Source organism: Sciurus carolinensis, chromosome 16 (assembly GCF_902686445.1).
Source record: "Sciurus carolinensis chromosome 16, mSciCar1.2, whole genome shotgun sequence".
Lineage (NCBI taxonomy): Eukaryota > Metazoa > Chordata > Mammalia > Rodentia > Sciuridae > Sciurus > Sciurus carolinensis.
In genome coordinates, this window is record NC_062228.1 from 12,279,574 (window position 1) to 12,306,079 (window position 26,506).

Genomic DNA, 26,506 nt, shown 5'->3' on the forward strand with positions numbered 1-26,506 from the left:
GCACAAATGTTGTGGGGCCAGGGTAGGTTGTGGGGTACAGAATGTACCAGGAAAGGGGTGGGGGTAGGCATGGGAATGTGTAGGGACCAAATGTTATTTTTTTTAAGTTAAAAAAAATAAACACCACAACAAACAACACCCCAAATCCCATCCCTTGCTTCTCCTCAGTAAGCATTTTCGACAAGGTCACAAATGCACTGGCTCTATAGATTTTTGGCTCCAAACCACATTTCAGGCAGCCTTTAAGAGCCAGTTCTTGGCGTAGCTTCAGCAGAGCCTGAGGAGAGGGAAAACTAGGGCACTTTTATGCTCTGAGAAAACATCAGATCCAGGTCACAGCTTCCTGGCTCCACTGAAGCTGGGGGCACCCCTTCCACAGGCCTGAACCTGGGTACCCCTCACTCCCAGACTGGCATTTCCTTCAGGGTAGGAATCACAACACTGGGCCACACGTTTGTTTTTTTCTGGTCACCTGTCTGCCTATCCCACTGGACTCCTACCTTTGTGCCAGCAGGAGCCTCAGCTCTCAGTCCCTCTGTGTGCCCTGGCTGGCGTGGGGCCCATACCATCCCAGGCCTCCAGGAGCATTCACAGAATGGACAGCTATGTCCAGGGAGTATCTGACCCCTGTTTCCTGGCTAGGTGAGCTCTCTTCGTACAAACTCCCTGGCACTCCACCTGCCTCCAAGATGCTCCCACCACACCCAAAAGGCCTCTTCTCAGGACTCTGGAGAATAGGCCCAGGTTGGTCCAGGCCAAGACTCTGTGCGAAGGTAGCAAATGGAGAATAGTTACTAGAAAACAAGAGCCTCAGTTTCCTCCTGTGTTTAAAGACCCGATCCTTAAGGACCCTTCAGGCCACTGTCCGAAACTCTCCTGGTCTCTTCAGTGATGTGGAGAGGGTCATAGAATGGACCCTGCTGGGAGGCACTGGGCTGTACCCCTAACTCCACATATGACAAGGGAAGATGCTTAGACCATTCTGCCAAGCATGGAAGGCAGCCTCATGGGGGGGATTAGCCAGGAGGCCTATGGGACTCCTTGCATGCTGCCCATACCCACTGCTCCCATGTGGTCTCTGGGAAGGCTGCTGGGTCACATGTACCACTTCATCCTCTCCTGCCCTCTCATAGGGAGTAAGAGGGCACAACTTCCTGCACCTGAAAGTGGGCACGCAACCCTGTCCAGGATAATCCTGGCCACAGTGATGGCCCCGGAGGAACTCAAGTCCAGGACAACTGCTGAGGTTGGGGTGCTGACAGGATGGGAGTGAGTCATCCTGCCACACAGTGGGTGGCCTGTGTAAGAATGTGGCTGCAGAAGAGGAAGAGGAGTCAGCTGTGGAGTGGGGAGAGGGAGAGCAAGTCTAAGGATAGGAGGTGAGCTCTAGGCTTGGACTTGGGACTTTTTAGTGGGCCAACCCTGCCTCTGCCTGCACACTACCTTTATTATTATTATTTTTTAATGTATCACTGATAATTGGTTTTCTGTCATCTGCCACTCAAGACTGGGCAGCTCTGCACAAGGGCAGGGTTAGTAAGTGGGGAGGAGGAAGGGAGGGAGGATGCCAGGGTTCAAATCTCCATTTAATGAAGACTTAATGGCTCAAGAGCTTTCTCTCTTACCCTTCTCTACTAAAACAAGAGAAAGTGTGTCAACCCCAGAACACCTGCTTTCCAGCAGCAGAGGCAGCGAGGAAAGCCAGGACCAGTTCTGCGACCACACCTACCTCTTGGCCCCCTCCCCCACTAGCTGGACACTCAGGCTCCTACCGCAGTCACTGCTGTGGTGGCTGCTCCTGACACTTCCCAGCTACCCCACACCAGCCTCTCTGCTGGCATTTCCCATATGTTACGTCACTTAATCCTTGCAGAGAGCAGGGCCAGGTAGTGAGGGCCTTCATTTTGCACTTTTGCAAAGTGTTCATTTTCAGGGGAGGTGGGGGTTTGGCTCAGTGGCAAGTGACTGCCTAGCATGTACAGGGCCCTGGGTTTGAAACCCAGCACTGCCACAAAAGAAACTAAGTGTGTGTTTAGCATATATGAGGCCCTGGGTTCGATCCCCCTACCTCAAAAAGTGTGCATAAAGAAAACTGCGCTCAGGAAGGCAGCCATGTTGTGGGTCTCTTCTGCTTAGCACCTCATGGTAATTGTCTCTTTGATTTAGAGAGCTGTTGCTCCCTACTTGGTAAGGAATCTGTTAAAGCTGCCACTTGAGGACCCTACAGTTTTGCCCCTGCCACTGCTGACCCCATCAGGGACACATGACCCTGTCTGAGCCAATTAGAGCTTCCCCCTGGAAAATGACCTGCAGAGATGTGATGGCTCAGTGATATGGTGGCCATGTTTCTGTGACTTTGAGGAGACACATTAGGTGGTCTTTAAGGTCCTATCCAGAGCTAAGAAATAATACCTCTGGGTTTTAGGCAGATTATCCTCAGTGTGCAACTCACTAGGAATGCATAACAAACACCCACCAGGAAGGGGTAGGTGCTACCACTGAAAAAATCACCAGAAGCATAAAAAATGCCAAGCACAAAGCAAAACTGACCACCTAGACTACACTAAAAATCAAAGGACACCTTGCCTTTGCTGGCATGGTGGCTTGTGCTACTCAGGAGGCTGAGGCAGGAGGATCATCCAAGCCAAGGAGTTTGTGATCAACTTGGGCAACAGAGTGGGACCCTGACTCACAAACACACAAACAAACAACAAAGGACGCCACTGATGGAGTGGAAAGGCCTGCCATAGGGTAGAAGGCAATGAGAACAGTATGTGTGACCAGAAAAGACTCAAACCCAGAATACACAAAGAACTTCCACAAATCAGTAAGAAAAACACTAAAAACCAAACAGGCAACAGGTTTGTCATAAGAGTATATCTAAAAGGCAGATAAGCTATGAAAAGTTGTTCAATTTCATTAATCTTCAGGAAAATGTGAGTAGCTCCCTATTGGAAAAGCTAAAATCAAAGACTGATGATGCCAATTATTTGGAAGGACAAGAGGAGCTCTTCTCCACTGCTGAAGGGAGTGAAGTTGGGACAAGCACTCTGGACAGTATCTCCCAAGGCCATGAACTATGTCTGCTCATCAGTCCTGCAATGCCGAGCAGAAATGTGTATATATTTACACCAACAGACACGCAAGAGAACATCATAGCAGCATTATTCACGATGGTGCTAGACTAAAAATAACCCACATGTCCATCAATACTAGAACTAAATAACTAGACCCTGGCATCTTCACACAGTGGCATCCTCTATGGAAACGTGAAGTACTGCTTCATCGACACACAGTAATCTCAGAGACCTAATGGGGGTCAAAAGAAGTCAGGCTTTGCCAAAGAGCACAGACTGATTCCATTTATGTGAAGTTCAAAACCAGCTACCAACAAACCCAGAAGTGCTGGAAGTCAGGATGGAGCTATTTTGGGGAGAAGCAGGGGGCTGACACCTGGACACATGAAGGGACCTCTTGGTGCTGGGACTGTTCCGCTTCTTGGTCTGAGCTCACTCCACGGAAGTGACAGAGGAATCAGTGGAGCTAGAGGGCACTTGGGATGTGCGCCCTTCTAACAGAACATTGCTCTTTAAAGTTTCACTCACAAAAGGCTCAGGGCACAAAGGGAAGGAAGGATGCCACCCCGCCCTGGCCAGACGAGGGCAGAAGGCTGATCTGCAGCACCGGAGCAGAATGCGCGAGGAGGCTAAGAAAGGGACACAGCAAAACCAAGCTGGAATCAAGGCAGAACTTCTGGGTGCACGGGGGAGCCCCCAAAGCCCACTCTCTGAAGCAGCAGGAAAGGTTGAGAATCCTTGAGTGTGGACAACTGCTCGTCCTTCACAGGGGAAAGACCAGATATGCAAATAGCAGCCTGGAGTCAGAAGGGCCTGCCCTAAGCCCTGAGTTTACCTGACAAGGCTGAAGTTGGGGCCCGTGACAGTAGCATGTGGCTGGGGCTGGGTGTGGGGCCTGTGGTGCTCCTTCTGAGGGAGAGGAGAAAAAGACAAAGCTTGGCCCTTGAGGAAGCAGTTCCTGAAAGGCAGGAGCAGAAGATTAGGCTCAAAACATGCCTCACAGGACCCTTGATGGAGGACTAGAAAAAATGAGAGCTGACAATGTGGAGGACACGAACAGCTGCGCTGAGCCAGGAGGAAAACAAATCGCCCTGGAGGAAGCAGGGGTGAGGCCTGTCCTTTTGAGAGCAGTCAGAGATATTCTGACCAGAGAGTCACTCACTGTCAATTTGTAAGGGAGGTCCAAGATTATGCTGGCTAAACAGAGACCGGAAATGGGCTGGGACAGTGGATGGGCCAGAGTATGGAGGAGCTGAGGCCTCAAAGGAAGACAGGAAGGGCAAAGAGAGCCACTCAGCATCTACTTCTGCCTGAAAGGGTGGCAGCCAGCGACAGCCACGGAGACAGGGAGACGAGTCCTGGTGGAGGAGGTCACACCAGGAGGGGTCTCTGTGGGGACTGTTCTATGGCTTTACGACCCAGAGTGCAAGAAGATTGCACTGAATGAGGGTCCTGGCTGCCAGGGCTGGGGTCCTGCTCCAGTGTATGGAAACCTGGAGACACGGGCTCTCAGAGAGGGGAACAGCCACTGCACTTCTCTGGGAAGGACAATATGAATTTGCAGGGTCTTTCAGCCATGGATTGTGGGATGGCAGACCTGGTACTAGTAGCTTCTTAGGCAAGACAGGTGTTACAGTGTAGATATGAGCTGTTCCCCAGAAGCTCCAGTGTTATTGCAGGAACGTTCACAAGTGAAAAGCAATTGGATTAAGAGCTGTAACCTAATCAGTCCACCCTAATTTGAATGGACTACTTGGGTGGTGGGTATAGGCAGGGCATGGCTGGAGGAGGTGGGTCACTGGGGGCATATTCCAGAAGGGTTCAGTCTCCCTGCAGCCCCTTGCCCTTTCTCTTTCTGCTTCTTGGCCACCATATATGGAGCAATGCTCCTTTACCATGCCCTTTGGCCATGATATTCTGCCTCACCTTGGGCCCAGAGTAATACAGTTGGCCCACTATGAACTGAACCTCTGAAACTATGAGCCACAATAAACTTTTCCTCCTCTCAGTTGTTCTTGTTGGGTTTTGGGTCATAGTGGAAGAAGAGCTGACACACAGTGAGGCCCACAGTGCCAGTACAGGTGAGCACCTGGCTCTGAACAGTGTGCTGGCACTCACAGCAGGTACTTCCCACCACATCTGTCCCGCTCCCTTCCTCACACCCAAGACCACAGGCCTGACAGGAAACCTCAGCTCTGGGATTTGTGTGTGACTACAGAGAACTGCTGCAGGTCACATCCCAAGACTTGGGGTGAGGGGAGGAGGGAATAAATGATCCATTCAGGGGCATTCAAAAGATGTGACAACAGTGACAAAGTCACAGACGAAAGCCTCCATTCTCCTGAGTGCTGAAGCAGTAAACGTCTATAGGAGGTTCTGCTGTCTACTTCATATCCTGAGCGTCTGTGGTGGGCCATCCCATCCTGGGTATGAAGAGGCATTTGGCCTATCCAGCACGCTTCCCTGTGGACTGTCCACTATGGTTGACACCTGAGGTAGAATTCAGCACTCTGCTTCACCCAGGCCAGGCCCCTCCACAGGTCACTATCACTAGTGTTCCAAGGTAGGATCTCTCTTTGTATGTAGAAGGGGCAGCTGGTCTGGAGGGTTTTCCACAAACGTAGGTGATAGAAACCCTTGTATTTTTCTGAAGTCAGGGGCCAGGGTATGGGGGTTCTGTGACCTCTGTGCTATACATGATACCAGAATAGAAGGAACAGCTTCCTGAGAAATGCACTGTACAATGAATAGACAGGATACATTCTACAGCTGACTTTCCAGAAGGAGGTAGCAAGCATTTGGAAACTCGGGACACCCATTTGTCTTCTTGGCTCTGACAGACACAGCCCTATCCCAAGAAGGCAGAAGGATGGAAAACAACTTCTAGGGGCTGACTCCAAACCTGCTGCTAGTTTCTTAAAAAGAGGCTACCTTAGGATACGCTTCAGCTACTAACTAATTCACCAAGCTGTCCGAGTTACCAATGTCAAACTTTCCAAGTTTCCTGGCATTGTTAGGTAAAGTACACAGTCAGATCCAGACAGTGCTGCAGGTTCCATCTGGAAACAAGCTCTAAGCTTCAGAAAGAAACTCACTACCAAGTTCTCAGCTCCTGACAATCATACCCCTGGCCCTGCGGCCCCTGAGCTACGGGCCGGCGGGGACTGATGCCTCTTAGGTGTGCAGATTACAATGGTTAAGTGCTCCGAGCGGGAGGCTAGCAGGGGCCAAACAGGTGCCAGCATCCACGTGGTGAGGAGTCCAGCACTGCATATCTGTGGGGCTGGGGGCGCCACCTTGAGCATCTCCACCAACCCAATGCCAAGTCCTCCTCACCACCACAGGGGCTCCTGCAAACAGGCAAACAGCTGGCTTTGGTGGAGCCTGGCTGCTTGGGCTACGGTGACAGGGGTCACTCTGAAGGACACACGGCTTCCCCCTGCCAAGTTCACCTGTGATCTCTAACCTCCCACAGTCCTGTTCAAAGTGAAGGATGCTTGAAACATAGGGCACTGCCCTTTGAAGCTCCGGGGCTTCAGAGCACACTGTGAGGGCTCCCTCTGGCCAGCACTCCACTCCTCCTACTAGGCCCCAGCCTAGCCTAATTAATCCCAGCCTGGCCCAACAAGGCCCATCACATATGGTTTCTGTTTTCCAGAAGAAAAGACAGCCCTCTCATGGGGAGTGCCAGTGTGTGTGCTGATGTGGGCACTGCTTGGAGGAGGCAGAGAAAAGACAGAGACCTGTCCAGATCCCTCAGCCCTCCCTAGTCAATGAAGAGCAGGAGGGCCCATCTCAGATGGTTCTGTGAAGTGAAGGATTAGGGGACATCTAGTCCTCTGGATTAGGGGACAGTGGCTATGCAGAATGGAGCAGGGTCCCTGAAATTTGCCCCTTGCATCTTTTTACCTTGGAGGGCATGACCTTTGCTCCTGGGCAATCCTTCAGCGTGTCACTCGGGGCTTCCAGGGCCTCCCTACCATTCACATTCCCACAGCGTTGCCTCCAATTAGCAGACAGGAAGCCAAGGGCTGGTTGTAAAATGGCTACTGCTCACACTCCCCCTTGTTGCCTTGCATCAAAACAAAAGCCCCCAGCCCTTGCCTCTGGGGTGGGAGCAAGGCTGGAGAAAGCTCCAGAAGATTCATGCAAGGAGCTGGGAAGATATCTAAATTAAAGCCGGCAGGAAGAGAGACTTCTTCCGAGAGGGAAGTAAGACATTCCTAGCAAGAATTCCTCCAGCCCTGTTCAATGTCCTGTTTCCTTTCCTCAGCTGGGGACCCAATCAATAAGGCTGTGAACTAATAAAAGATCAAAACCCATATGCATTCTGGGTAGAAATCAGGTCCTCTTCTATCAGACAAATTCAGGTTGGTGTGTGTTTGCCACAGCAATTTATTCTGAGCAAATGAGTGAACCTATTAAAGGTGCAGAAGAAGAGAGCTGGATATCTCAGATGCTCTTTTGTGAGCTGGGACTCCAGGCAAAGCAAGCTTTTTTGATTTAGCCAGGTACCAGGTCTGGACGCTTAACTACATTTTGCCTTCCATTAGCATTAACACAATGGGTTTTTGGTGGTAGCCTGGTCAATGCCCTGGACAGGTGAGTTGGCACGTAAAAAGACTGACAGGTTGAAAGTGGTGTCCCCAGACAAAGGATTCCAGGGTGTGAGGAAAAGGTTAGCCCGCATGGGCTGCATAATGTCCAAGGCCAGCAAAGTGGAGCTTACCAATTATGGCATGAAAGGGCTGCTTCTCCTGATGCCCTCCTCCCTACCCCTGCAATTACAAACAAGTCCCGTTCCTACTGGCTGCCCTGCTTGCACCCACCTCAGTGGCCAGGCAACTCCTTGCTCCTCCCAGTCCCCTTCATTCCAATGCAAGGGTTCTCATGGGAAGCCAGGACACTGGCAGGGTAGTGTGAGTACAACCATGGATTAGAGACTGTCTGAATACTCCCAGAATGGGAGAGGCTGCCATGCCTGTGTGCACCAGTGGGGAGAGAGCAGGACCTGAATGAGCCAGAAGCCTTATCACTGGGCTTCTCTGGGTTGGGGTTTCAGGAAGGAAGTCCCATGACCTCCTCCTCTTTCCCACTTGGGCCCTGGCTCATCCTCTCCGGATGCCTGCCTCATCTTAGGCGTGCGCCTTTCCCTGGGAGCGTGCTCGGGACTCATCTACCATCAGCCGGGCCAGCAGGGTCGCAGCCCTCACATTCACAGCACACAGTGCTTGTTAAAAATGAAAGCATTCTCTGGCAAAGTGCTCTTTGCAAGGCAGCAGGGAGGAAGAGGAGGGGAAGAATGCACAGTTGATGAAGCCAAGGGCCGCTGGCCAGAGGGCCGTGCTGGCAGGCAGAGTGGAGTGTCTTCAGACTCACTACTTCCCCGCACAGAAGCAGGCTTGTAAAGATCACAGCTGCTGGGTTACGCCAGAGTTCATATCGCAGCTTATCAAAGAGGCTGGGTTTTCTCCCTCCTCTCCTTTTCTCCTGGGTATAAGTGGGGTGGTTCACAGGCAGACAAGGCCTGGGCTTGTTCTGCTGGCATTAGCATGGAGGGTGGGAAGAGGCTGGAGGAGGGCAATGCACACCAACACCTACTTTGGACAGAGTTGGTTTAGCAGGGCTGGGAAGGGTGCTGGTGGGTGCCCTGGGCCCGGGGCAGCAGAGTTGGCTCTAAGCACAGAAGGTCTAATAATCTTACTCTCTCATGTGGGGTTGGTTTTCTCTCCCCACAGACCATTAGAGGAGGTGGAGGCCACGGTGTGCCAGGAGACTGGACAACAGTGCCTTTCCTCACACGTTGCAGCACCAGGGCTGGAACCCCCGATCTCACTTAATCCCCCTGCAAAATGACAAGGGGGCTACCATGATCATCTCTGTTTCTTGGACACAGCAGGAAGGTCCTGGAAACAGGTCACATGGCTTCAGAAATAAGGAACTGGGGTTTGAACCCAAGTCTGACTCCAGAAACCACACTCTTCTTCCTCAGATTACGAGGGAGTTTTGGGTAGGGGTGGGGGTGCATGAGCCGCCTCACAGGACCCTGCCCCACGTGTCTCAACTTCCCTCAGTCTGTGGACCTGACCTCAGCTCCCTGCAGCCAAGAAGACCTGGAACTGGAGCTGGTCTCCAGGGTTTCACAGGCACGAGCTTTCCCAACTTTAACATGCATGTACACTGTTGTGACCACTGGATAAGGAGGCCATGTGGACACTGAGAGAAGTCCAGCTCACCTAGGTCTAGGGGGTTCAGGTGTCCTGTCCCTGACTCCACGTTGAGGTGTGGCCTGGGAAAGCTGTGCGGGGGGAGGAGATGCTCTCAGTTCCTGAGGGTAATCATACATCTCTCAATGCCAAGAACCTCACCAGATGTTGGTTTTCAAGGGCTGTGGACATTTGTCCTTCTGCAGACCCCAGCCACTCCTGGGCCCTGTGCTAAACACACTACTGCACACATAACAGCTTCCAACTTGTTTGCTAGAAGAATTGCTCTCTCTGTCTCTGCTCAATCTTGGTGGGTGAGTGGAGGAAACTAGCAGCTAGAGGGGAGGGTTGAGCCATCATTTACTGCACTCCCTATCAGTCCTGCGCTCCACTGAAGCAGTTGGTATGTCTCCTTTGAAAGCCACCAGCAGCAAAGGACATGAAATGGAGAAGCAAGAGAGCAGGCTGACACCTCCAGAGCTCTACCTGCCTCAACCTCACTGAAGGGCCTCAGCCCCTGTAGGATCGCAGAGAAGAGAGAGGGGACTCATATTTGCAAGGCTTCCTCCACATCAAATGCTGGGTTGTGTGCCCTGGGAGCCAACAATGGGTGCCCAAGACAGTATCCAGGGGCTGGTCAGCAGTGGTAGGCAGGATGGCTTAGCAGAGAGCAGTCCCCAGAGCCAGTCTGGCCCTCTGAGGAACATGGGCCAGGTGGTTGTCAATAGTAATACATACTGACTGCTGGGGGTTGCTTTTGGGGATGGCAAGCTAGACAGCTGGGGTAAAGGCCTAGGAGAGACCCAGTCCTTTGTGAGGGACTCAGCTGCAAGGTTCCGTTTGTCCTGGTCCATTGGATTCTTTGTGCTGGTGCCAGAGTTAAGAGATCCTCTGTGGTTGTATTGAGAGTCAGTGAGGCCTAGCCTAGAGATCAGCTTGATGCCCTCTGAAAACCCAGCATAGTCCATGAGGGTTCTGAGCCATGAACAGTCAGTGACTGCCATGCTGGATTTACCAAGTCCCAGAAGAACAAGGAGGGAGGGCCCATTGGCCCTGTTCCTGAGAAGGAACAGCTGTTTAGGGCCCTTTGAGGCAGCAGGCTCTGCCATTACCCACAGAGGGACAAAGTGGTTGTTGCTGAATTAGCAGTGTAGGGGTCTGCAGCCCAGTTCCAAGCAAGCCGAGTAGACACACTGGTTTCTCTCCTTTTCCATTTTACAAAGAGGATTCCCATCAGTCCAAAATCCTTGCTGCCCTGGAATCTGCAAATGGGAACACTGCAGGGGCCTGGTCATCAGCTTTATGGAGCGTTGGGCCCCAGTGGATGGGAAGGATGCCCAATAATGTCCACGTCACCTACAGCTCTGCTCTTGTGGTCTGGGGATGCTGGTTACCACCCTGAGCTCCCCACTCACACACTTCTGATGGCATGTAAGGCCAGGATGGAATGGAAAAACCGAGACCAGCCCTATCCTCCAAAGAGGAAGCTGGCTGCACCTGCCTTCTTCAAAGGTCTCTTTCCCTCACCTGGTTCCCTGAAAAGGATCACTTGTCCAGAGACTGAGACTCTGCAGTGTGGAAAACCACAGACAATTAACTGTTACTTATGTGAACAGACAGCCATTTTCTCGGTGGCAGGATCTTTCATATCATATCTAAAGTTTACTTCAATCTCTGTCCAACTTCATGGAAAGAATAACTGAACATCACCTGGCCAAGGAGGTTAAGAATCCATTTCTATCCCTCTGTAACAATGGTTCTTAATCAGGGTGATTTTAATCCTCAGCAGATATTTGGCAATGCTTGGAGACTATTTTTTTGCGGGGGTGCATACTGGGGATTGAACCCAGGGCTTTGAGCATGCTGGGCAAGTGCTCTACTTTGGGGCTATAACCCCTCCTTTAAGACATTTTTAATGATCCCAACTGGGTGGGGGCAACTGCTACTAGCTTCAAGTGGGTAGAGGTCAGGGCTGCTGCCAAACATCCTCCAGTACACAGGACAGTCCCCACCACGCAGAATTATCCAGCGCCAATGCCCACGGTGCTGAGGTTGAGAAACCCTGCTCTAGAAGAGCTCAGAGAAGCAAAGGGTGGTGACAGGCTCCTCATCCCCACAGGGACATCCTTTGTGTGGGGTGGAGACTATCAGAAACCCCTTCCTCCTGCTGTGGTCCTCCCATTCTTTTGTCCCCTCCCAGGAATCAATTCTTTGGCTCCATCCCCAGGGTGCCCTCAACTCCACACTGGCTGGCCTGAGGTTCTCCTTCCCCTGGCAGCAAACTTCTCCTTCAGGTTTCTACTGGCCCCTCGATTTCTTGTTGTCCACTCCTTCAGCTCATCCCATAGCCGAGCAGGCTCCTGTGCCAGCTCCCGGAGGACCCTCTTTGCATCTCATCTTCCCTTATTTCCTCTTCAGCTCCCTCTTTCCCCTGTTTCCTACTGCCCGTCTGGTCCTTCCTCTCAGCCTCTGGTTCTGGTTTCTCCTTCTTTCCCAGCCATTACATACTGGAGCTCCTCAGGGCTCAGTCTCAGACTCCTTCCCTTCTCCCTTTGCCTCCTCTTACTCAGGGGAGTAAAAGTTCCACAAAGGCAGAGCCATCTGGAACAGTACTTTGCACAGGGTTGGTGTTCAGGAAATATCTGCTGACTATGTCATCAATTTCCAGATTTGCAACTTGGGTCTAGGTCTCCCTTTGGAGATCCAGGTACACCAAACTGCTTCTTCAATGTCTTTCTTTTGATGTCCCCAAAGCAATTCAAACTCAGACATGTGACTCTCCTAGCTTGGTGCCACTCTCCTGGGCTCCCACCTCAGACACTGGCAGTACCATCCAGGGTTCACACCAGGGACCGCGTTAGCCCTGACACTTTCCCCTTGCTCCTTCCTGCCATCAGTCCCCAGTCAATCGGACATCCTCCTAACTGCACTGCCTGCTGCTTCCCGTCCACCTGACAAGTTGCCACAGTCTCACTTGGACAACAGCCTCCAAAATGGTTTCCATCCATCTTGGTCCCTCCAGCCCCTTCTCCCCAGAAAAATGGCAATCTTTCAAGTCAGAGAGCTGTCATATCACTCCTCTGTCCTTGCCTTGGTGGTGGTTTCCCATTGATGTCTGGCTGAGGTTCCTAATCCTTGATATGGCCCACAAGGGTAGGTCCCCATCCCCCTTGCTCTCTGGTTTACAGCAGAATGAGCTCTCTTATGCACTTTCTAGGCAGGCTGGGCTTCTGCTGGAACTGCTGAAACTCCTTTACCCTTGGGTCTGTATTGGTGTAATTTGCTCCCCAAGCATCCTGGACCATTTTACACTTTAATAACTCCACCAACCCAATGTTCCAGGTGATGGTCAGGAGGAAGACCAAGGCATCTTCTTTTTAAAGCTTCTTCAGTGTTCTCACAGGCAAGGCTGAGAACCACTGTTACAGGGCATCCAGGACCATTTGGACTATTCTGGAAGTCTCTGACTGGTTTTGTTGGAGAGCCTGGAGGAATCTGTGCCCCTAATTTAACTTTCATTAGCCTGAAGGTGACACTTGGTCACTTCTGGTGACTGCTTTTTGAAGCTGAATATGAGACAAAGGGATCCTAGCCACATGGCTAGTGATGATGGTTCTCGAGGACTGAGCCCCTGGGGTTGGAACCCTGACTGTCCTGGGCTCGGGTGAGATGACTCAAGAACCTGGCTCCACCAACCCGGCCAAATCGCACACTGGTGGCTGTGCTGCTGCACCGCCCTGTGTCACGCTCCATGTGGCTTGCCTACTTTCCTCTCCAAAAGACTGACAACAGCATTGAGCGACAGGATATTTAACTTGAGGAGAAAACAGTATCTTGACAAGCAAAAACTTAATTTGTTTTCTATTCTCTTTTTTTTTTTTTAAAGAAATGTCAACGATGACCTCCCTCATGTCAGTGGTACCAGCAACACAGCATGAAGGGGAACCTTTGTTTCTTTTAAGAATACACATAAAGGTCAGGAAAAGGAGGAGAGAGAAGGGAAGAGGTGGCTGCTTTGACACCTCGAAATGCAAAGCCATGGCCCCGTGGGGAGGAGAAGGCACGCAGGGCTGACCTGATGATGAAAGGGCCTCTGACCTCCAAGAGCTTCCGTTCGCTGCTGAACCTCTGGAGAAGGTTGATCATGAACTTATAAAAGTAGGAGTTCATGGTGGGAGTGGAAGGAGAACATTCTAAGCCTTTGGTACCTGCAGAGAAAGGAAGAGAGCCGGGGTTTATTCTGATAATGTGCTCACAGGGTGATAAGGCTCATACAGAATACAAATAATTGCAAACGCCCAAAAGTTGGTGTGTGGAGGTGGTCTGTGTGTAACAAGAGAAAATCTCCAATGGAGGGGCCATGGATTGTCAGAAAAAAGCAGGGACCAAAGGAATTTGTATAAGCACATATGTCTTTGCTTCCTGCAAAAAAAAAAATCCATTTACTCTCCACTCCCCTATTAAATCCCAAACCACACAGTGACCATCGTCATGTGTCAGACCCTACCAGATACTGACTTTTTAAAAAGCAAATGTCTACTGACCATGTGTATAAATTAGATACACTTAGGGTTTACTATGCTCAGTTAAGGACAAGAGAATGGATGAGTAAAGTAGGTATACACTCTCAATGGCCAACCAGTTCAGCAAAACTAAGAAGCAAAAGCCAAACTCCCTTCTCAGTGACCCTTGAGGAAAAAAAAAATAGTGTACATGCCAGTGGATTAAGGACAGCCAATACCAACCAAACAGTGCAAAGTATTTTAATCTGCCCAAGTAATTCTAGGACATTTTTAATCCCACCCCCTACCCCATAAGAAACCCTGAATCCAGTAGCAATCTCCCATTCTCTCCTCCTCCAGACCCTGGAAAGCACTAATCTACCTTCTCTGTAGACTTTCCTTGTCTGGACATTTTGCCCATATAAATGGAACCCTACCTATGTGGCTTCTTTCATGCAGCATTTATTTTCAAGGTTCACCTTTATTGCAGTATGTTCTTCATTCATTTTTAAGGCCCAACAACAGTCCATTGTATGGACACACCATATTCTGTTGGCTCACTCACAAGTTGGTGGACACTGGATTCTTTCTACTTTTGGCTATTATAATGCTGCTATGAATATTCATTTACAAGTTTTTGCTCGAGCATGTTTTCATTTCTCTTGGGTATATATCGAGAAATGAATTGCTGGGTCACATCATCATTCTGTTGAGCTTCCTGAGGTCAAACAGTGGCCCCCCATTTTACATCCCACCATCAGTGCAGGAGTTGCCCCGTTTCTCCCCACAGCCATCTTAGTGGCTGGGAAGTTGGATCTCATTGTGGTTTTGATTTGCATTTCTCTAATGACTAATAATGTTTGTGTGTTTATTGTCCATGTGACTACCTTGTCTGGAGAAATGACTACTCAATTCCTTTGTCCATCTTAAAACTGGGCTATTTGTCTTTTTATTGTTGGGTTTTAAGAGTTCTTCATACACTGGATACAAGTCAAGTCTCTCATAGGTTATGGGATCTATAAACATTTTCTCCTATTTTGTGGACTGTCTTTTCATTTTCTTGATGGTGTCCTTTGGAAGTACATTATACATATACATTTTTTAAAATTTTTAAATTAAATTAAATTTTGTTTATTTATTTTTTTGGTGGCACTGGGAATTGAACCCAAAGGTCTTGTGTAGACTAGGCAAGCACTCTACCACTGAGCCACATTACCACAAAATTTTATTTGTGTTTAAATCCAATGTATCTTTTTTCCTTTGGTTGTTTATACTTTGCTGCCCAAGGCATCTGACGCCATCGCTCTCAGCTGGCCTCCCTGGTCCAGCAGTCCTCTGGGAGTCGCAAGGTTCTCCCTGCACCAGGGAAGGGGTGACCATGCATTGCAGGAAGTGGGGTCTCTGTGGATCACTCGTGGCTGTGAGAGGGCACTGTCATCTCCCAGAACAATTGGCCCAAGGTACAAAAGAGCCACATGCAGAACCATCCAGAGCATTACAGGTGAATCACACGGAGGTGCCTCTCTCTATGGCTGTGAGGTACCAGTGGCCAGAGAGTGGCAGTAGAAACACTCTTCCCAGGAGTTGTGCCTTACAGGAAAGCAGCTGGGAACTAGAAAAGGCATTTTTCTGTTGTTTCCCAGCTGTGGATTACTCCAGGAGGATTCTCACCAGGGGCCACACCTTCAAACCTGAGACCCCCTAGACAACCCCCTGAGCTATGCCACAGGCCTGTCCTGAGTGGACTGTTTGGACTGCTTTGTTCTGCGTCCCTGCTTGGGACAGCCTGGCTGGGAAGGTCCTGAGTGACTCTGGAATGGCAAACAGTCTCTGCTCCCTGCCCAGAGGGGCTGTTTGCAGAATCAAGTGTCACATTCTTATAGATCGAGTTACTCCAGGCCCAGCTGGGGCAGATCTCTGAAGAGGTGGCTGCAGGCCCAGCTGTTGAGGCAGCCCCACACCATCCTCCCTGCAGGAGGAGAATCTGAGGCCTGTGATGGCTGCTGGAGAGCACACTGTGGACCAGAACCCAGGGGACAGCAGGCTTCACCCAGGTGCACACCTGTGAAGGCTCCTTGTGTCCCTGTTCCCTTCCTGCTTTTCTATCTGTACCCATGGCCACTTGGGCTCCCAAGAATCTCAGAGGACAAAGGGACCAATGTAGGGAGTAAATACATTGGTTGGGGTCACCTGGGGCCAGAATCTCCATTCCTAAGGAGCTGGGTCCCCAAGGCAGGCCCTAGGGAGAGGTGCCACTGTTCCAGCCTCACAGGGGCAGCAGGAAGCATGGTCTTGGATTCCTTATTCCTAAGTGCTAGCAGTGAGAGCCCCTATTCAATGAGCAAAAAACATGCAACACACTGGGCCTGGGGCCTTCCACATAGCCTGTGCTCAATAATTGGCGGTTGCTTTTATTAGCAAATATCTCCTATCCTGGAGCACTGTATGGGGCAGACTGCTTTCCTTCCCTGAGCCTCAGAATGGGTGACTGGGGAAGGGGATAGTCTGGAAATGTCTGAGTGGGGAGACTTCAGATCTGGGAAAAGTTCACAGTGCTCTGTTGGGATGCTGCAAGGAGTAAGACAGGGAGTCACCTGTGACTTCCCAACTCCACATCTCCAGGGAAGGAGATCAGCAAACCCCCTCCCCCATCAGCTGACAGATTGGCTACAGATGCCAATCTGGGGCTGCTCTCTTCACCACCGCTCCCATTCTGGGCCAAAAAGGAACTCTCAGTGTCTAGGCTCATGGTGGCCCTTAGCTAGAGGAGGAGCAAGGCAGCCACATGGAGAGAAGCCCCGCCAAACCCTCCCTGCTCTCCCAGAGCAGCAGTCACTGGGGAAGCGAGAGACGCCCTTGTGGTGGTCCCACTGTCAAGACTAAGAACAGCAAGCAGCTGAGTGCACCCTGACTAGGGCCATGAGGGAGACTCGGCTGATGGGCCAGGGTGTGGTGGGAGCTCCGGGGCAGTGCCCAGGGCCTGGCCTGCACTGGCCTGTGACCACCAGGAGCAGGACCTTTTGCCCTCTAGAATCCCATGTGCCAGAAAGACCCCTGCCTGGAGAGGAGGAGTGGCCCCAGGACAAGGTTGGGGTCCTCCTGCAGTGGGAAGAGGAAGGGGTGTGTGGCTGGACAAGGGGGAAGTGGTCTCAGTGCTCACCAGGGTCAGGGTGAGGCGGGAGAGATGGCTCCCAACCTGGCCTCCCTTTGCCTGGCCATTCCTCTGGCCTCAGCAGTCCTGCAGGCTTGGTTGCCTTGAGATGGAACCTGAGAAAGAGTTCTCAGCCAGGGCTGCAGGCTAGGGAGGAGGGGATGAGGTGGAGAGAGAATGAACTCGTCCAAGACTGCTACCCCAGGAACGCCAGGCCTCTCAACTACATGGATTTCCGCCTCACTGCAGCCTGCTCCTCCTGGGGGAGCTCAAGGGCCTCCACCGGCCCTTCCGCCCACCTCTGGCTCTTGCTCATCCGGACACATGGCTTACAGTGCTCCCCCAGGACTAGGTGCTGCGCGTGCATGAGGAAGGGGAGCGCTCAGGATCAGGCAAGGAACTCAGGATCCCAATTCAGGGCATGCCTTTGATTGCTGAGTGCAAGAATCTACGAGGCTGTGCTAGGTGGCACAAGTGACAGCACAATCTTGCAGGCACACTGGAGACTGGGGGAGCTGCTCTGGCGGGACCAGCAGGCAGCAGAGAGAGGGGCCAAGGAGAGTGGGGTTTCCATTCCCCGATCCTGTGGAGGACAGAGTTGTGAAGAAGCACACAGCCGCTCAATGGAACAGATCTGCCTTGAGTTTCTGGTGTGGGCAAGCAAGAAGCCTGCTGGGCTCTGGCAGGAAGTTCACGTGACCGGCTGGCTGCCCAGGGGCAGACAGATGCAGTGGGAGCCCTCAGTATACAAAACCAGGATGGAGGTGTGGTGGCTGGGGAGCCAGCCTTGCAGATGCTGCTAAGTGAAACCTGATGTGGTGACATGAGAATCTGCAGAATGTCTCACAAACAACCTTCCCTGGGATGTTTTGGATTGAGTTTTATGGCTATGACGTGAAGGAACCTCACATGTCAGGATAAAAATAGCTCTGGCCTCAATATACAACACGAGCCACAGTTCAGCAGAACCAGATGCGAACACATTAGCCACCCGGCTCAGACTCAGCAAGGTCCCTGCTCCATTCCCCACCCTCCCTCCCTCGTGGGGTTGGGGTTACGTGCCTGGGCAGACCCACAGAGCGGGCATCAGGATCCGCTGCTCTGAGAATGCAGGGGAAGGGCCAGTGGCTGCTTGGAGCACCGGGGAGTCCAAGGGACCAGATCAGAACCAGGCCCTGTCACTGACCAGCAGGGTGGTGGAAGCAGAAGCAGTGACACCCTCCCTGAGGCCACTTCCTCATCTGTGAGCCATCACAGGGATAAGGAGCACAGCATGACCGGGAGACTGGTATGGGACCACGAGGGATAGGGCAGAGAAGGGGCAGCTTCCCTGTAGGATCAAATGGCTGAGAGAAAAGGAGGCCAAGGGGGTCTTGGGTGTGTGTGGCATTTGCTGAATTACGTGGGGTACAAACCCCACGTCTGCATGGACAAGATACAGCAGCAACAGGACTCTGGGGACTTGATCCAGGAGGGGATCACTTTCTTATCTGTGGGTCAGCCCTTTTGAGGTCAGTGAGGACAGGAGTATGGGGGGCCTCACTCACATTCAGGAGGTTTTCTGATCCAAGGTTTGCTTGGATGAGAGCAAGATGGAAGCAAATAGGTCACAGCAGGCCAGGGAGGGGTTTCTAGCTGACAGGGTAATGGAGGGGCCATATAGCAATCTACCACCAGGAAACGGCTGCTACTGCTGTAGAGTGAGGGCTGGGGCCAAGGGTAGTGCCGGATGGAGGGTGAGGGGGAGCTAGGGAAGCCTCAGACGAAATGACAGGAAGGGGCCTGGGTCTCAAGCTTGGCACCAGGGCATGAGGGGACCACTTCCTGGGTCGTGGTGCTGGAGAACCTCCCCTCATAGCTGGTGAGGGTGCCTGCCTTCCCTCATTTTAATGAACTCCAATAAGAGGGTGCTGACCTGTGCTGGGCACTTGATGGTGGGGATTCAGAGATAAAACATGGTCTCTGGCCTGAGATGGGCACCCAAATCAGCTGGTGAGCCTGGTGAAATAAGCCTCTGAGAAGTGGGGATGGTCTGAGTGTTTGCATTTCTGATGAGTCTGGACTACTGAGGAGCTGTAACCTGTTACCTGAGAAGCAGGGATGTAAGAGGTCCCAGTCAGGAGAAGACGGATGCCAACTCCACCACCCAGGCAAGCAGGAAGAATGAATAGGAACACAGCCTTTGCAGGAAGGGCCACTAGAGACCTCAGAGATCTTGCAGAAACCAAGGCTGCCCCTCAGCACAAGAGTGCTTATCTTAGCCTTGTCCATGCAGATGTTCCCAGAGCCCCAGAGTACCCTATTGCCCAGTTTACAGAGGGGAGGTGGTGTTGGGAAGGACACCTGCCTGAGTCCACAGGGCACAGGGAGATCTTTTCTGCACCCCCACCCTGCATCCTGGGGGGCTGAAAAGTTGTATGGCAGAGGCCTCTGAGGCTCGAAGAGCAATGAGCAAGGCTGGGAGAATATCTGCCGTGGCCACAGCAAGTGGAGGGCAGCAGGACAGGAAATGAGGTACTGCACAGCCTAAGGTCGGGATGGGGGATCCCTGAAGTGATTATGATGAGAGGAGTCCCCAAGGAACTGCCAGGCTGGGACCATGACCTGGCACCCAGCCAGCCCCAGACCACTGGCCCAGTCCTTACTGCTCCTTCCCAGGGCTGGCAAGGGTGGGCTTCCTGTGCTCCTCTGAGCATGGGTTAGGAGGCCAGGCTCCTGGACCAGCACCAATGCCTGCCACAACCCTCAGCTGAGGGAATGATAAAGGTGCTGCTGTGACGAGTCAGGCGCTCATCCACAGGAGCCCCCGTGTGAAGTGTCTGGAACAGAGCCAGGTCCCAGGGAGCGCACCACCAGCACTGGGGCCACTGCCATTAGTTACTTCTGCTACAGGGGCAATGCCCTCGAGATGACTTTCTGGATTTCTTCTACAGCTTGTTTCTGCCTGGTGACGTGAAGATGCTACTGACCACTGGCAGCACTGGCCTGGGTCACAAGAAATGAAGCTGAAAGTAGAACATTTAATTTTTGGGCCATTTTTAGAACTAGAGGTGGAAATGCCTTGGTCCAGTGCACTGCCAGGGGTGTGCTTTTATCCAGGACTGGCACCATGGCAGGCAGGAGAGTCAGGGAAGACCGAGGTTTCAGGGCCAACATTGGTCCTGGGGTGACTTTCAGCCCCAGATTGCCATATTACTGATGTCCTTAGTCACTGATTCTGAGGTTGTCTGGATTTACTGGGCCCAGCTGCCCTCTCTGGCAGCAGAGCTGTCCTGGCCCCAGAGGACAAAAGACACTTATCTCAGAGGCCTCTGGTCCTGCTGAGTTTTCTGTGCAGGCTCATGACCAGGGTGGGCCTGCAGGTCTGGTCATTGTCCCACCTTCCCAGATTCTAGAAGGGTCTCTGCAAACTCCTCCTGGAAGGAGATGGGACAGAGATGGATTCTGAGCCACAGGAAACTAAGGTTTGGGAGACAGGCAAACATGGTGTCCCTCCATTAGCTTTTTTCAGAGCTGGCCAGCCAGGCAGCCCCTGTATTACTCCTGAGGTAGCTTTTTGCTGGTCAGGAATGGAGGAAGGGGTGGGAGAACTCAGACCTGGGCCTCTGCACTGGAGGGAGAGATGCTAATGCTAGGCTACGCGAAAGGAAAATCCCATGGGGGTAACTCTGCCTCCAGAGCCCTGGGGACCACAGATACAGCAAATTTAGGCCAACACAGCAGCCACCCAGGCGTGTAATGGATCTTGCTTCCCCACCACTGGATGCGATCTGTGCCATTTGAATTTACAGACCAGTGTGCAGGCGGGGCCATGTGGTTCCTTGCAGATGCCCTGACTTCATCTTTGCCAGGCTCCCTGCCTCCTTTGCCTTCCAGAAAGTCCCTTCACGGAGGGTGGGGTGATCTCCTCTCATGAGACCCAGCACTGCATTCTACAGGTTCTCAGAACTGTGCCCTGGAGAGCCAGAGGAAAGCAGAATCCAGACAGGAAGAGGGGCCGGTGCTGCACCTCTTCCACGTGCATGTCCACGTGGAAACAGACAGAAGGACCCCTGAGCACGTGAGAGAAGCATTCTGGTAGACAGCAGTCAGCAGAGGCATGAGTGTACATTTCCTGAATGCTTTCTGACCTAAACACCACCCTCACATCCTTGGCGCCGGGTGTGCGCCTCCCAGGGCAGCTGAGGAGAGGGGGCATACTAGCTTCCCACATTCTTTTATTACTGGTTTGACCCTGACCTTTTAAAAGCATGGACCTGCTTGTAAACGCTGATGCCAGCTGTGGACTCGTGTGTATCTGCCTGGAGGCTCTCACAGCCTTGAAGCTGTGGGGTGCAGGGTCCGAGCTGGTGGCTCGTAGTGTTGTGCATTCTTGAACAAGAAGCATTACTGGCTGCAGCACATCCTTGGTGTTCTTTCCAGGATGGAATTTCTGCCCATCTGGCATACTTAGTTGTTTTTCTATGAATTCCAAGTGTGTGCCTGGCTGATGTGAGCCAGTCTGACAGCCTTGGTGGGCCAGGAAGAGTCCACTACCTCAGGCTTGTGAGCAGCCCCCTGATCTTGGCAAGGCCAGGAGTTGGGGTTCAGAGCTCTAGGCCACATCAGTCCCCTTAGGTCTTGTTCCCAGGGTCAGTTCTGTTGTCCCCAACCCCCAACCCCAACCAGGGGCCACAGTAGTTCCTGGACCATTTCTCCATTGGTAGAAATCCATGTCTCAACCCCTTTGTGACCAGGAGAAAGAGAAAACACACCTTACAGATGAAGGAACAGGTCACTGAGGCTCCTGGGAGATCCAGGTGTCCTGCCTTTGTTTGAGGCTGTTGCCTCACAGAGGTTTCTGCTGCTGCCACACTGAGTTGGGGAGAAGATGGAGGGGCGCCTGTCTCCTGGAGTGGGAGAACTGAGGGCTGGTACATCACCCACCATCTTCCCTTGCTGCAATCCTTCCTCTCAGGAAGAGCCTTCTGTTCCCCTCCTTGCCTCAGTGTGGCACCTACTCCCTGTTCTGTGTCCTCACACTTGCCATCTATCCCAGGGCCTCCAGGCTGGTTCCCTCAGGCTGACTTGGGATACAGGATGGAGCATCAATTCCTATGTTGAGGGGCAGGGGGTGGGAGCAGGGGTCCCATGGCCAGGATGAGGGAGCTATCTCCCTGACCACAGCAGTTGACTACCCAGAGGAAACCAGACTCATGAGCAAGGAAATGACTGCATCTGGGGGAAGTGGGAGAGGAAGCTGGGCTGCTGCTGGAGATCTTTACTCCCTTTCTAGCTTCAGGAGTTTGAAGCCTGGGCTCCTATATGCCTTGTGCTACAGGGCTCAGGGAGCGCGTAGCTTTCTGTGTCATAAGGAGATGTCTTTGGTGACACCTTAAACTTCTCTGGCACTGGGCCTGGTCTCTGTACCGCACAGGGCTGGGCCAGTTTCCACTAGGTAGGGCAGGTGTTCTCTGAGTCTGGGACCAGTATAATGGGCTGCAGGAGGGTAGCTGCCACTGAAATGCCCCCAGAGCTGTTGGTGCTGACTAGGACCTGGTGTATGGATGTCAAGAGTGACTCAAGGGACAAAAACACACCAAGGAAGACTCCCAAGATTCACTAGGTACTTTCCTCCCAACTTGTACCCTGGGCTTTTCCAGGTAGTGTGGTTGAAGGGAGGTGTCTTCTGCCTGCTGGGGGAGGAGCTGGTACTGGTGGCCCAGAGAGAAGAGCTACCTGCTGTCTGGAAGGATGGGAAGTGTGAGCACTGGGATACCTAGGCCACCGCCACTTCCAAGGATGGCCAGGAAACAGCCTGTGGGAATTATCCTGTCTCTTCCCTGGGTTGCCTGCCATGAGAGCTATTCTGAGCTTCCCTGTGAGGGAGAAATACCTGCCGAGTCTTCTGCCTGTGAGACTCAAGATCAAGGTTCCAGCTCCTGCTCAGGGAGACACTACCTAGGTGAAGATGTTCAGTTGCCTCAGATGGTTCTGTGCTTAGTCAGTGGATAAAAAGCATCAAAGGTGAAGGGAAATGAGAGAAAAGGGTCGTGAGGGTCTCTTGGGGTTGCTAGAACGTAAGCCAGAGGCAGTGGTAGGGTGAGGTCTGCCTGCTGTGGGGCCTTCAGAGGAGGCGGTTCACCCAATGACCCCTCACACATCAGCAGAGCTTGGGGGCTCAAGAATGACAGCTCAAAGGCCCATGTAGTCCAGGAAGAGACCCAGCAATAGCATTTCATGGGTCTCTGAGGTTGGAATCCCCAGGGAAATACTTACTGGGAGTATTTAGCAGGCTGATTCTGTTGGAGGTGGGCACCTGAAGCTCTGAGTGGTTGACCTGGCTGTCAGGGCCATCGGGTTGGCCTGGGTCATCTGTCTGGCCTGCAGGGGAGGAAGCAATTTCTGCCAACACCTCCAGATCCTTCAGGACAACCTGGGGAAACAAGTAGAAGATGAGGGGTGAGCTTTCTTCTGCAAGTTGAGCTGATGTGGTAGAGGTGACGTCAGAGAGAGCCCCTGGAAGGGGTGTGAGAAAGGGCCTGAATGCAATTGGGCTTCCTGCCACTGTGAAAGCCATCGACACCACAGCTAAGAAAGTGCTCAGGGCTGGGGAGATAGCTCAGTTGGTAAAGTGCTTGCCTTGCAAGCACAGGGCCCTGGGTTCCATCCCCAGCACCACAAAAAAAAAAAAAAAAAAAAAAAAAAAAGAAAGCGCTCAGAAAAGTATTGAAGGAATGGATAAAAGAGACCATGATGGCAGTGAATGAGGACCTTGGAGAAAAGCAGCTGGAATCTGAGGCTGGTGAGTACCTTTCCCATGAGCCCTAGTCTTTGGTCCCCAGGAGACACAGGCCTCAGGCAGCAGGGTGCACTATGCACAGTGTGTCTCAGTTGGGCTGTGCAAGGGGCTGATAGTGCCCTTCAGGTCATGTTCTACTGTGTGCAGCAGCCTCAGACCTGCCTGCCCCTCACCACAGAACAGATGTAACTGCAGAGGTGACACTGGACCACACACCAAAGGGCCCTCCACATTTGGGGCATGAGTCTGGACTTGGGACTGAGGACTTCCTAATGTTCAGATACAGCTGCCTTCGAAGTGTTCCTGCCCAGGGTGGGGTGGGCGGTCTCTGCAGCCCTACTGCTGCTTGGTGCAGGGCTGTGCTGTACGCCTTTGGCAGGCAGACAGAGGGGTAAACTGATCACTAGCAGACAGCCCTCACAAGGCCTCCCACTCTTACCTGCTCTTCTAAGCATCAGATATGGGATTTTAGCTGCTCTCAGAACACTTTTCTTCACTGGGTCTGTGGAAAATGGACCCATGATGGCTGAAAAATGTGGCTGCTACACAGCCCAGTCAGATGGCAGGAGCAAGGGCTGCCTCTGTGTCCGGGCTGAGAGCCTGGGGACCTTGGGTGGTCTGGGTCCAGGGCCTAGGTCTCTGCTCCCATGGAGAAAGGAGTCCCCAGAAGGCTCTGCTTTAGCAACAGAAGAGACACAGAGGAACAAGTGGGATGGAGGAAGCAGGCAGTAGAGCAGCGATGTGCAGCCCTGCAAGATGAGCAGACCTGGAGCACCCGCCTTGGCAGGCTGTGCAGGGGTCATGCACCCTGATACCCAATTTCCCAAGCAAGCTGCTCCCCAAGGGTCAGGGAGGAGAAGTGAGATCAGGGACTCACAGTAGGGGGAGGGTGGAGAATGACTCACACAAAATTAAACAGTGAGGCAAGAATCAAGCCAAGAGCTCCCCCCGGAGTTAAATAGAGTTGCCATAGGTGTACTCCCAACTCCTAGGTAATTACCAAGAGAACTGCAGACATTCACACAGAAACTTCTATATAAACAATCACAGCAGATGTTAGACTTTAGAGTCAGGCAGTGGAACAAATAAAGGTCCAGCTACTGATAAACGGATAAATGGAATGTGGCATATCTATCCCGCAGAATATTATTTGGCCATAAAAAGGAATGGGTATTGACACATACTATAACAAGGAGGAACTTTGCAAACATTTGCTAAGTGAAAGAAGCCAGACAGAAAAGGCCACAAACTGCCTGATGATTCCATTTATATGACAAGTCCAGACTAGGCAAATCCAAGAAGACAGAAAGTGCATTGGTGGTTGCCAGTGGTTGCGGGAAGGAAGTCTGGGGAATGAGTGCTAATGGGTACAAGGTTTCTTTTGGGGGCAATAAAAATGTTCCAGAATTAAGTAGTAGTGATAGTTGTATAACCCTGTGAAAATACTAAAAAACTTTGGTATGAAAAAAATAAAAACCAAGCCAAATTCCCAAACTAGCATCTTGATTCCCAATCCAATGGCACATGTAAAGCAATTTACTCTTGCCCAAGGTGGTGAGATTGGCTGATACCACACTTTGAGGTTTGTGCAGGTGGACAGAGGCACTTGGCTTTCGGGAAACAAACCCTTAAGGTCAAATGCACACTGTGAGAACAGTGTGAGCCAGCTACCAGGGCCCTCACAAGATCTCCAGCAACATGACAGACACACTGACCCACACTAGGTGTCCAGTAGGGGCTTATTTCCTTCAGAAAAGATGCCTGGGAAGAACCAGCAGCACCTGAGAGGCCTGGCCTTTCCGAGACAGTGTTGGTCCTGAGGTCTCCACAGCCAGGCTGCAAAAGATGGGGAGGTCCTTGTTCTTGGCCAGAATTAATGTCGTCACTCATCTGTGTCACCTGATGCACTACATGCAAGGAACCTGAGGCTTGGAGAGTCATCACTCAAGGTATCAGTGAGTCTTCTTCAAATTCAGCTCTGGTTCCCAAACCTGATGCTGCTATGCAGGGTTTTGTGGTCAGATGGCCCTAACCTCCAATCCTGACCCAGCCACTCAGACACCTGACCCTGGATCAGTTAATTCCATCCCCCAAACCTTCTCTTTCCAACACCTAATGAGCAACCAGTGTGGGCCAGTTCTGGGCTGGCTACAGGAGAAAGGGGTTAAGCATTTACCAACAGTATAGCCTATGGGCCTCGAGAGCCAGCAACTCAGCCTGAGGAGAGTTAGGAGCTTTGGAAGCACTTGAGCCTGAGTTTGTCAAGGAATGAAGGCTGGGAGAAAGGCATCTGAAACATTCTCTTAACTAGCAGAAGTCACTCATGGGTGCAGGGAACAACATGGCACATTCCAGGAAACTAAGCTTGTGGTCTAGCTCCAGAGTGGGATATGGGGCTGCAGTGGAGGGTATGGGCAGAAACCAGGCCAAAGTGGTGGTTGGCTGGGGCAGACTGTCTTGAGTTTATTATGATCCAGACAAAGGAGCCTGGACTTCATTTTGCTGGTAATGGAAAGTCTCAGTTTTCCCATATGTGCAAATGGAGGTCTGATCTTGCAAGGTGTCCCCTGTATCTGAGGAGTCAACCACCTGGGGACTGAAAATATTAGGGGGGAAAAACGTGCATCTGTACTGAACATGTAGGCTTTTTCTTGTCCTTATTCCCTAAACAATGCAGTGTGACAACCATTTACACAGTATTAGGTATTATAAGTAATCTAGAGATGATTTTGAGTACATGGGACAAGTGTACAGGTTATAAGCAACTAATATGCTACTTCCTATAAGGG

At 51.8% G+C, this 26,506-nt stretch overlaps 1 protein-coding gene across 2 annotated transcripts in view; it reads right to left on the bottom strand.

Annotated features, from left to right (window-relative positions):
• Positions 1-26,506, bottom strand: part of Vac14 (VAC14 component of PIKFYVE complex) — a 103,025-nt gene that overhangs the window by 26,787 nt on the left and 49,732 nt on the right. For both annotated transcript variants that reach the window (XM_047529427.1, XM_047529426.1), the window contains exons 13-14: positions 23,195-23,351; positions 13,359-13,491 (exon numbers count right to left, since the gene is read on the bottom strand). In XM_047529427.1, the coding sequence (XP_047385383.1) occupies positions 13,359-13,491; positions 23,195-23,351 (290 nt within the window). The remainder of the gene's footprint in view (positions 1-13,358; positions 13,492-23,194; positions 23,352-26,506) is intronic.